Source organism: Crocodylus porosus, unplaced genomic scaffold (assembly GCF_001723895.1).
Source record: "Crocodylus porosus isolate Cpor-Errol unplaced genomic scaffold, CroPor_comp1, whole genome shotgun sequence".
Classification (NCBI taxonomy): Eukaryota; Metazoa; Chordata; order Crocodylia; family Crocodylidae; genus Crocodylus; species Crocodylus porosus.
This window is the reverse complement of record NW_017728928.1, coordinates 11,311,809-11,324,185: the sequence shown is the minus strand read 5'-3', so window position 1 is coordinate 11,324,185 and position 12,377 is coordinate 11,311,809. Positions and strand designations below refer to the sequence as shown.

Here is a 12,377-nt window from a genome sequence, read left to right as displayed (position 1 = left end):
CTTTCTCCCTCAAGTGCCTTGACAATGTCCTTTTCCTACAGACACAAAACCAAGGGAATCACACATTAAAATGAAACATGTTTCACGGGTAAGTGAGGGTGAGAGAAACTGCAGTAGTGACGAACCGAAGGGCAGGATGGTTCACAAACCTGAACTCTTACAGGCCAGTGGAGAAAAATGTATTGTATTTGTACGGTACTGCCCAATACTAGTCCAGAGTCACGTTAGGGAAATAGGAGCCAGGACTCCTGGGTTCAGCTCACGGCAGGCTTTGCTGAGAAACGTTCACTAGGGTCACCTAATCTCTTCATGCCTTAATATACTTATCTTTTGTGGTGTTTAATGCTACCTCCTCCACTGGCTGAGAGAACATGCTTAAAAAAAACCAACCCATTTCCATTTTTTTTTCCCATTTCATTCTCAGGATTAGGAAAGCCAACCAGCTCTCATGGCCATGGGAACAGGCTCAGTCTTGGGCCAGTGGCTGCTGTCTGAATGGTGAACGGTCTGGGGAAGGGTCTTGCTTGCTCTGGGGTTAGACAGCACTTGGTACAATAGGATTCTGGTGACTGTTTCCAGGGTCTACTTTAAGAGTTCGGGCTGGAAAGGTTTAGTCGGGACTGATCCTGCCTTGAGCAGGGGGCTGGACTAGATGACTGTGAGGTCCCTTCCAGCCCTACTTGCTTATGCTCCCAAATTATTAATATCTAGTGTTGGGAAACAAGGCCAAGGTGGTACAGGGGAATGGCACCATCTTAAGACTCAAAGCAGAAAACAAAACATCGCCATAGCAGATGAAGGTAACAGCGAGCGCTACACATAGTGAACAGCAGCAGTTGGGTGGTACAAAGGCTTTCTGCTTCAATAGAGATTTACAGAGGCTCAATAGATACAGCATAAAAGACAGGAGTGAAAGAAATAGCTGTGATGAGCAGGTGGTTAAAGTACTGGACTGGAAATGCAAGACCACTTCTCAAGAGGGGTAGCAGCTTGTGCTTGATTCAGTAGCACCGATAGGGAAGGTGAGCCCTGGTTTCTGGACCCTTCTCCCAGGATTGCTAAAGCAAGGGGGTTAGACTAGGGGACACAGGAAGCCCCTTGTAGCCCTACAATTGTATGAAAAAGAAGTGGGGTGGGGAGTTGTTAGAAACACAACAGGGTGGATATGCACCTTTATAGATTAATTAACTGAATATATACACCCCACCATATATTTATGGGTTGTCAGAAGCCATCAAAAGTAGTCTGAAGATCCAAACCTCTCTGAGCAAGATGACCAGACACATGAAGAGTCAACTGGCTTCAAGCTATGATTTTTTTGCTGTGCACCGCTGGTGGTTCACAGGAGCCAGGTGCTTATTATCGTTCCTCAAGGCTGGAATGATTCGATGCTGTTTTCGGCAGAACCTGGAAGCCAAGTTAACGGCAAGGCTTTCTCCAGGGTGGTGGCATTAGTGGGTCTTTTATGTCACGATACAACATGGTCCAACCGCCAGCACTTCTGAATACAAAGGAACAGGACTGCTCAGTAATGCTTTGCATCTCACGTTCTGCATGGATAAAATAGCGTTCATTTCCTTGCCTTCATCAGCCCTGCAACACCGGTTTGTGGAGGCTGCAGGTGAAGTACCACTGACAACCAGCTTCCACCCCAATCTCTATTAAAAAGAGCCAACAGCCTAATGTCTTCCCTCCACTGCTGTTTGTTCTTTTCCCCTGCACCTAAGGTTACCTTTGAAACCTGCAGCCTCGCTGCCACTCTCATGCTTTTCCCAGCTTCACTTACAAAGAGCAGTTGTGAAGCAACAGCCCTGGCATGGTGTTCTCTGCCTCCTACTGCTTGGCAGCGTGTCCTCAACCATCATCTACCTTCTGCCTCCAGCTGCCCTCTCTAATTAACTTCCAACCCTTCTCCTTTCACTTCAGCAGGTCTCTGCAGGTTTCTGTTTTGCATAGGGAACGGAAGCTTTAGCAGGGAAGGCATCTGAAAACTTGCTAAGATGGTGCTAACCAAAGACCATAGGCAGGATGATGACTGAAAAGAATTAGGAAGGGTGCAATTCTTCCTGGAGTGAGTGCTGTAGCTGCAATACGCTTCTCGCCTTTCTAGCCTCTTTGGCTTGATGTACCTGCCAATAGTGTCTCATCTTGGCCAGGAGAAGTGTCTAAGCCAGGGGTGTCAAATATATGGCCCATGGGCCAGACCCATGGACCTATGTCTTCTGGGCCAGGGGGGTGAGCAGGGCTGTATTAACCTGCGTGTCGCTGCCACTTGCTCTGTTGCTGCTTCTGGATTTGGCCCACGGGAAGCAGCATGTTTGACACTTCTGTTTTAAGCTGGAGAGAAAAATGCGAATCCAACTCTGCTGGCTGCAACTTCAACCAGGCTTTTGGAATTTCTGTTCACGCCCGAGCGTGCTCCCCGCTTCAAACAGCTTGGAAATTCAAACAAGCTTCCACAGCTGCATTAAAGTTTATCTTAAACTCTTTCAGGGATGTGCTTGAAGAATGAAAAATGCTTCTGAGGGACGGCTGGCTCATGAACAGCCGGGGTACAGCCGGGGCAGCGCAGCGTCAGTCTGCGAGACAGCAGCCTGAACTCTCTAGCAAAAAGCACAGACAAGGCGAAAACTATTCCAGCCAAATACCCTGCGTCTACATAGAGAGGCTTCCAGTAGGGTCACTCAAAGCATCCATCAACCTTACACAGCTCTTAGCAGGGTAACACTGTAGGTATTCATAGCCGCAAAGAAGGAGGAGGTATTATCCAGTCTGTTTAAAGAAGAAGAAGGTATTAAAAACATTGAACTGGGGGGGAAAAAAACAGACTTAAGGAAAAAGGAAGCTTTTAAGGTTTTAACCACTGGTCAATAGTGCACTTAGCTGTGGTTGCTAAAGATGATCCGACTATCCGTGAAACAACTCAGACTCATGCTGGTTGCTAAAGTAGATGCTAGAGGAGAAGCATCTGCATCAGGAAAAGCAAACGTTGCACAGAGAAGCCACTAAGAGCAAACACATGGGATGCGAAAACCAAGTCATCCTACCCCAGCTAACTGAGCCGCCGGCAGGTCCGAACCAAGGAGGATTCGATACCCAGGCTGTATCTATGTTGTGGAAAGAGGCTTGACACTTCCTTCCTTCCACTAGCCTTAAATATGATCCGATGAAAACAAAATCCAAACAAAGAGGGGCAGGGAGCTCATTTTTCCTTTAAACATTTTCCAAGTCTGTTTCCAACATTTAAGGCTTTTCCCCCTGCTCCTCTTAGGTTGGTGGCGTTCCTTGAAGGACAGCAGACAATCCCACTTTGCTTTGGTATCTACGGTGCGCCTCACCCCCACCTCCAAAAACTTGCCACTGCCTCTTAAATCCTTAGAGCACATTACAGGAGGAGGAAGTGTTTATTCCCATCGTAAAGATGTGTTTTAATATTTTAACATAAATCAAGCTGCATTTTATGATGATAATAAATTTCCTGGCAGAAACTGCCTTTGCTGCCCGAGGCGATGGAATGATTCAATTTGTTTAGTTTTAAGTGTACAGAAACGTAATGGAGGAGGGTATCGTACGGCTGCTTTAATCGAATTTTCAGAGGACACCTAGAGATGCAGGAAGCAGGAGGGTAATAAGGGGAGCGCACCAGTGCTTTAAGTGTGCTAAGCCATCACCACCGCTGTTGCCCTCTCTGGCCTCTCCAATGGACTAACAACAGGAGCTCACAGGAAGAGGAAGGAAAAAGAAACAGGCCAGACCAAAACAGATGTATAATGTGCATTTATTTTTTATGCTTTTTTTTCCCCTCCAAAAATACTTACATTGGGACAAGCTGAGAGTGCATCACTGTGAGGATCCATAATAATGGACTGTTAGAGTATATAATATCCAATTAAAAATATAATTTCATTCTTAAATAGGACAGGAGGAGACAAGCTTTTGCACCACACTGAGCCAGGACAGTGACTGATTGTCTCCCTGGTTGTTGTCAATGAGCCCAATCAAACTGAGCGACTTGTTCTAGCTCGATCCAGCTAACCCTCCCTTCAACTTCTTAAGGTATTTCTTTTTCATGTTTTCAGCTATGAATATTTCCACCCCCCCACCCCCCAAATGGCAGAATTTCTCCTATAAATAGTCCCAGTTCCTATAGTGGATTCTTTTGCTGTTCAAGGATGGCAGGTGTCCAGAAAAATCTTTCCAACATCTATCATCTTCATCCATAAGGACGACAGCTCTTCCAGTTGGGTGCCATCAAAAGACACCAAGGTTAAATGACCTTAGAGGCCTTTCTTCCATAATGAAGCAAGGAAGGCAGACCTCGCTGCACCGTTAAATCGAGGCTGGTTTATGCCACCAGTTCACAGTTTATATCAAGATCCCTTAGAAACTGCCTCTGTGCAACATTCAAAAAAAGATTTAATAAGAGGAGAGGGGATAATCCAAGCCAGGGAAGAGAAGGCACATTTTGTATAAGAGCTGGTTAAAAATAATCTCCCTTTCAGGAGGCGGCCAGCTGTGAAATCCCACATGGCCACGCAGGGTGAGGTTAGTGGAAGAGAAGCAAGCTGTTTCAGTCCCAGTCCAATGTGACCTACTGCTTTCCAGTACAAAGAGGGTGTACATGCTTTTGTGCTTTGCCATGTACAGTCAGACCCGTTCAGACTAAAAAGGTTGAACTTCCTGGCAGTCAGGGGGTCAGTGGAGTCCTAGATGGAGCTTGCCAGGAGATCAGAGACAGGTTATGTTGCCTGTTCATCCTGCTGTATGCAAACAGCTTCTGCCCAACACACTGGTCTCAAAGTTTGCTCCTGTACCATGGAAAGCTCGAGAGAGAGATGGGTTTCTGGCAGTTGTCCAGGCCAAAGACTCTGTGTGTGTGTGTGTGCATGTAGGGGGGTGGAAAGAGAGTCTCTGAGCATCTGACAGCCCTGGAAGCAGAGGAAAGAATGAAGTTTATCCATTTGCTCAGACACTTGAGGATGTAGTGCGTCCTGGGGCTGTCAGCAAGATACAATGCAAGAGACTCAGCTTGTTGACTCAAGGAACAGGCTCATGGAGATGGCCTTGGAGTCTGAGAGAGGCCAGCTGTGCCCACACCAAGGGGGGCCCTGTGGCACCTAGTGCTTTTACTTATTTCATGGGATCATGTTGGTCAATAGCCATATACAAAAGCTATCACTCTCTTGGCCAGCCCTGAGCATATGAGAACAGGATGGCCCAGCCTGCCGTACAACAGGGCCTGTGATCTATCCCACCCCTGACTTTCAGACTTCATACAAGCCACAAGAACGAGCAAACTGAGCAGGTGCCTTTGACCTCCAAGCTGGCGTATGTGCTTTCATTCTCTTAACCCAGAATAGGACTCTGACCTCAGCAATACCCTCTCTCCAACCACTCAGTAACCTGGCCCTGAAGAAGCCACAGCAGCTTTTTTTGTAGCAGTCAGAGCCATCCAGGTACCTACCCAATGTGCCAGTAAGGGCTGCCAAACTAAGTTTATGGGCCATCTGGAGGTAAGGGACAGTCAGGTTTATTGGATTGCCACAGACTCCCCTTGCCCCATCAGCAGATCCTGCTTTATGTAGTGCATCAGGGACATCTTCATGTCTCAGGGCTGAAGGATATTTTTAATTTTTTGCTGAAGGAAAAAAAAAACAAAAACAAACCAAAACAGTGCTTTTCTGCAGCCCCAACCACTTGAATATTCCCATGGCAGGAAGTGTTTCAGGGTATGGGGAAGCTAGGAAATTGTACTTGAAAAATAACACTTGATTAAGAAGAGCCTGCATTTCAGAGCTCACTTGGTGAGAAGTGACATTTAATATAGCAGCAGTACAGGGGGCAAGCATAGGTATTACCCAAGCTTGGCAGCCAGCTTTCAACTTGGTTTAATACCACGGGGTGGAGGAAGGGGGCTTTAAAATATTTCAGGTTAAAAATGTTTCAACAGTGATAGTTCTTCCTTCTGTTATTAAAGCTTTTACGACCTTTAACCAAGATCCTCCGACTGCTGAAGTCAAAACTGTAAGTCACTTTGTAGTGTTAGAGGCCAGAAGCAGCCTCAGATCAAGAGGGCAAGCCACACTGTCCAATAAAACAGGCAGCTCACCAGCAGGCACCGAAACATTCATCAGCCTTCGATCTTGGAGATGTCTGCGCTGAGTTTTTGGAGGGTGAATAATTCAAACCCTGTCTCAAAAGCAGCGACAAGAAACACTCTTAACCTGAAGCACAGGGACAGCTTTAAAAGCAGGATGGTGGCTTTTGGGACACTTAGTCCATCTTACCCTCTCTCTCCCCTCCCTAATACCAGCAAGCTCTCTCTCAACAATGAAACAGGCACAGTAAACAGCACAATCTTGCATTCTCCACTTAGCACCAGCTTTCTCCTCTTGAATTAACACCCAGCTCCTTTTGAGCCTAATTACCCAGCACTGGAGACTGGAAATGCGGCAGGATGCACAGCAAGAGCTCTTGCAGGTCTAATGTGCAGCACGAAGGGGTAATTAGCACCTTCCAGCATACAGGGATCCTGACCATTGCAGACGGGGTCTGCCCTATTGCACCAGTGTTCTTGTGAAAAGCAGGTCTGCTCTGGCAGCTGAGGCCACTTAGCAGTGCCAAAGAGCTGGGGAAAGACAGGCTTCCCACTTTAACTCCTCTGCTGAGGAATATGGCCATCCAGCACGAGCAGGACCTGCCCGATTAGTGTGCTGGCATCCACTGTGGGTAGCTGAGGGGTAGTAATGAAGGGGGAAAGAAGCTGGGAGTCAGAGCCTTAAGCAGCTAGTTTGGCCTCCAAAGGGAGTGTTAGAAGACAACCAGAAAACCGCTAGTAGTGAACATTAATAACAGATAAAAACTAACCCAGACCCATTGAGTCTACGTGTGCATCCCACAGAGCACAGGACAAATAAAAAGGCCAAGGGAGTAACAAATGGAGAACAAATCGGTAACCAGCCTAGTCGTCACATCCAAGACGACCACTGCTCCTTCCTCTATGCTTTCCCCATCCTTACTCAGAAAAGGCCAACTGATCACCGTCTTCCCCACCTCGACACTAAGATAGCTGTTAGTGTAGGCAAAAGTCTGTAACTTCAGTGGGATGGAGAGGGACTCTGCTAACACAGTGGGCCTGCCATCAGATTCTGTTAGCAGCTATCCTGGTTCCCCACTTCTGGCAGAGAGACTCACTCTGCTCTCGGGAGGAGCAGGTGAAGGAGGAGCAGCCTCCTACTGAAGTCCACAGCACTAAGGGGGCTACTCCTGGACGGAGAAGAAGATGCTCTGTACCAGAGCTCAAGGCAGAAATGGTCAGACACTCTTTTACCATGCAGCCTTCCAAGAGCGCAGGCCCATGGCTTCATATAACGGGTTTGCAGATGAGAACTGAAAGGAGTTGAGCAAGTCACCTGTGATGGTAACGGTGTAAAGGAAATCCTTGTGTCCTCATCAAACCTGCATTGACAAGCTGATTGCTTAGAAAGACTTGGTTTTCTGTCCTCCCCTACACTAACCTGAGTCTTACAGTGAAGAGTTGAAATCTTGGCTCCCGGGGAGGAGAGTGCGACTGCCCCATCAGAGTTTTGGCTCACTTAGGATGATATTTGCAGTCACAAACACTAAACAAGAAAAACCCCAGACCAGCACAAACCCAATCCAGCAGGTGTGCCGGAAAGGGGACAGATGCTTGTTTACTGTACCACTGCCAAAGACCAACTGAGTATCCTTTCGACTATAGTATGCCAAGAAAGCTGGAATGATGTACTGGATCCCATTGCCAGCATAAGCCCCAGTGATACCCACCAAAGACTCCAAGTCATGGGTGAAGAAGGCCACCACCACAGGGGGAATCAGAGTGATTGCCGGAAAAACAATCTTGTCTACCACCCATGGATATGTCCCACCTTCCCGGTGGAAGAGGGTCTTCCAGTTGTTCCGCAGAGTCACAGCGATGATTGGGAAGTTGGTGCTAATGGTGAAGACAGGGAAAAGACCCAGGAAGTAGCGAATGAAGGCAATGTTGATGATGTCACAGTTGGTGAAGTTGAGCGTGTACATGTCCATAAGGGTCTCATTGCGGAAGCAGTAGATGGCGGTGAAGGACAGGAGGCTGTAGAAACCCAGAATTAAGATGTAATCGAGCAGCACAAGCTTGTTCACATGTTTCTTCTTGGAGATCGGAGTGATGAGTGATGGCAAAGAGTGCTGACACATGAAGGAGTAGACACACACCCCAAAGAGATTTTGGATCCCCGAGAGGTTTGCCACAGATGGGTGACCTTCTGCCTGGCCCTTGCCGATGCGGATTAGGGCCAGAATAATCATGATGATGAATGCTGGAAAACAAGAGAATACACTGTAAGTCCAGTCTCAACATAACACTATCCTCCAGCACAGGCAATCTCTGCACCACATCTTGATACAAGTCTGCAGCTGCAGTGATAAGGAAAAGCATGCTTCTCTTTGAAAAAGGTGGCAGTGCATAATAAGGAACATACAAGGGAGTTATCATTTCATTACTTTCAGCAGCAGTCTGTACAGCAGATGAAAGTCACATGGTAAAAGGCTTACAATTTGCTTTTTAGCAAGCATATTCGTCACCCTTTTAAAATCATAGAAAATGATGGTTTTGAAGGGACCTCAAGAAGTCATCTAGTTCAACCCCCTGCTCAAAGCAGGACCTTCCCCAGCTAGATCATCCCAGCCAAGGCTTTGTTTACCCGGGTCTTAAAAACCTCCAGCGATGGAGATTCTGCAACCCCTCTGGATAGCCCGTTCCAGTGCTTTACTGCGCGCCTTGTAAGAAAGCTCTACCTAATATCGAACCACAACTTCCCTTCCTGCAAGCTGCATTGCTCCTTGTTCGGTCACCTGCCACCACTGAGAACAGTTTAGCTTCATCTTCCTTGGAGCCACCCTTCAGGTAGCTGAAGGCTGTGATTAAATCCCCACCCCAGTCTTCTCTTCCCCAGACTAAACAAGCCCAGTTTCTTCAGCCTTTTCTCATAGCTCCTGTGCCCCATTGTTGCTGCCTTCCGCTGGACTCTCTTTTCCAGGGCCATTTTAGGAAACGGACAGTCTGGGCCTTTCAAAAATGTGATGCTGCTGCCCCCCTTGAATCAATCACTTCTTCTTCATCTAAGGGCGTCTCTTTCCACGCACCTTGTAAGGTTTTTTCATACCCCCTAATCATCCTCATCTGTACAGATGCTCAAGGGATATTTGCCACAGAGCCAACACCAAAGTCCTGGCACCATTAACCCATGCGTTGTGTGTACAAGGGAGACTGGAAAGCTTGTGAGCAGCTGCTAGAATCTGCAGAGTGGGGAGGAATAGCAACTAGCTCCGGCCATTTCCCAGGCATGAAGAACAGGCTGTCTGCAACTAGTCCCAAGTGGAAGAGCGAGACCAGGAGGAACTAAAAGCAGGACTGAAAAATGGCCATTAAAATTCATCAGGTCTCCACATAAAATCTGCTTGCCTGTCTTTTACCCCAACAATGCAAAAGAAAAAAAGCCCTAACAATGTTTTACCGGCCTGTCAAAGTAAAAAAAAAGTTACTTGCAATGGGCAAGAGAAACCTGAAGGTGGGAAATAAAGGCTTCACTAGGCCCCAGAGGTGGATTCTGGGTCAGAAACCATTATTTCCCCTAGCAGGGATAATAGTCTAGTGATAAGACCAGCAGAAACAAATCCTGGTATTATCAAAGTCACAGCAAACCTGGGAGGCCTGGTCACTGGCTGTTCAGGTTACTGAAGAGTGAACAACTCTGCCTGCCCAAGCAATGAAAAGCAGGATTTACAGTCAGAGATTCATAATGAATGGGCCAGCCTGGGCTGCCCTGGCTTTTGTACAACTGTCTCCTTGCAATGGCTGCGAGGCCTAAGCACAGCTATGAATTATCAGGTAATGAAAAAATAACAAAACGCTGACATTCCTATTACAGACAACTTTCCATGTCATAAATAAAACAGCAGACAAATTAAACCAAGCGGCGAGTCTCCATGCAGCAAGTGTGAGAGCAGGCAGACAGTCACCGTGCTACAAATTTTGGGCGTCTGCTGTGCGGACAAGGAAGTTCGCTCGTTCGACAGCTAAAGTTACTCTTCAGCACCCACTGGATTGCCTTGCACAGGAGTGGGATCCAAATACGCCTTCACAGAGTATATTCACAGGTATCCTGCTCAGAGGGGAAACTCATATAAAGCTTCCCCTGGTTCTGCCTTTAAGAGTCTTTTGCATTAAGCCTGGATGAAGCGTGTTTCCAAGGATCCAAACACAACCCCAAGCTGCCAGGTGTGTCACCAGTGGGTCAAGCAATTCCAGCAGAACCCAGCTTGTTCACGCCTGGGTGGTTTGCAAGCCACTTAATTCACAGAAGATCGCTGACTTAGTGGCGACCTGCTCAGCTGCTTCTGCCACTTTTACTTCACAGGGCATCATTTTCCTGATCAGCTGGAGCTCCTCAGGGGTCCCATGCAGCTAATCAGAGGAGCAACCTTTGAAACAGAAGCACAGCAAAACCCCAGAGCAGCTCATTCACCCTAGCACAGCTGTTTGCTGCAGCTATGTAGACCCCAGCTAATTCACACACCCTCATCTTTGCGGGGGGACTAGGAACCTAACCCTTGTGAATTATCTGAGATTTGCTATATTCATTTCACTGCCCCAACACTTCCTTCCTTTCTTCTCATGTCCGTGGTGTGACATGGCATTTAGTTGAATTTGCAGATCCACTGGCATCTGACAGGGCCGTGCCGTGCGCGCTTCTGCTGCGGCCTCAAACCTGCAAACTCTGGGCTGTCAACCGCGTGCTTTAGCGCCTGGCCCAAGATTGAAACACTCAACTATGGATTGCCTAATTCCAGAAACTCATCACCTGGGGGCGAGGCTCTGAAACCTGTAGGGTACCCACTTCCCCTCTAACCTCCTATGCAATCCACCACCTTGCATCTAGTTCCCCACTGTGGCACCCCCACAGCATGCGCCTCCATCCATCCTTTCTTGACATGCCAGAAGACGCCAGGACATCATGCTGAATGCACTCCATCCACCCCAGATCTCTGCGCTCAGTGTTTTATGGCCCCCCTGGAGCAATCAATTCCCTATCTTTCATTTTCCGGTGAGACAGGCTAAATCTGGCTAACGTTTCTCCATAAATATGGAAGGGCCTACAAAGCAAACCAGTAAAACCAGACCCATTATGATGGAGAAGGGCCACACTGGGAGTATCAGGGACCAAACATAGTAGTGACAGCGAGAAGCACTTACAGGTCTCTGCTTGGGGTACTTGCATCCTTCCTCCAGCTCTAATTACAGCCGAGCAATCAGGCACATTGGATTCCTAGCTGTAATTGTCACAGGAAGGGCGTTTTCAGCTCTCTCATAAATGTCTCATCTTCCCACAATGACTGACTGCAGAGATTTGGGAAGGTTTTTATTACTCCATTCCAGTAAAAGCTTAGAAAGACCTTGAAACCATCAGGAACCTGCCTCAGGATGGCATGGACGTGGACAGGCTCACAGGAGCAGGGACACAGAAGAGAAATAGAGGCAGCGTGAAGGAATGAAAGAGCAAGGCAGGCTGCCTGGAAAATGCAAGCTGAGGACAATCATTTTTCTCCCTCTTTTGGGAGAACTGCTAGACTCGCAGAGCCCATGCCTGTATCTCTGCCATATCGCAACTATATTTAACTCAAAAGCCAGCACCTCATTCCCTGCTCAAGAGAGACAGTAAATCTCTACCATCTCTGCTCAGTCAAGGGTAAAGAATGACCTATTTCCTTCTCTAAAAAACCCTCTCCTATCAGGTGCAGGCTGCTTGCTTAACCCTCTGCTTCTCGCACCCAGGAAAGCTGCTCTCACACTCAACAGGACTGAATGAATTTCTCAGTGAGCCTCAGTGCCTGCACTCCTTTTTCAAAGTCCTCTTATGAGAGACTGGCAGTCATTGCTGGCCTGTCCCCAGCCACCTGGGCTTTAATCACAAGGGACTCCAGCAGCATTTAACTATTCAGTGGAGAACTTCAGGCTGGCTACTATGTCCAGCCCATGCTGGAGAACACAGTGGTCGCATTTATGTAGTTTCATAGTTTCTAGGGTCGGAAGGGACCTGAGCAGATCGTCAAGTCCGGCCCCTGCCATGGCAGGAAAAGGTACTGGGGTCAAACGACCCCAGCAAGGTGTAAATCTAGCCTCCTCTTAAAGACCCCCAGGGTAGGGGCCAGCACCACTTCTCTTGGAAGCTGGTCCCAGACCCTAGCCGCCCTGACCGTGAAGTCGCGCCTCCTGATGTCTAACCTAAACCTACCCTCTGCCAGCTTGTGACCGTTATTCCTGGTCACTCCTGGCAGTGCTCGGGGGAACAGGGACT

General features: G+C 47.8%; 1 protein-coding gene across 1 annotated transcript in view; it reads right to left on the bottom strand.

The window, feature by feature from the left end:
- Positions 1-3,761: 3,761 nt before the first annotated feature.
- The window catches only part of TMEM104 (transmembrane protein 104), a 68,740-nt gene continuing 60,124 nt past the window's right edge, over positions 3,762-12,377 (bottom strand). The window contains exon 10 of the mRNA XM_019542505.1: positions 3,762-8,339. Coding sequence (XP_019398050.1) covers positions 7,579-8,339 — 761 coding nt within the window. The 3' untranslated portion in view covers positions 3,762-7,578. The remainder of the gene's footprint in view (positions 8,340-12,377) is intronic.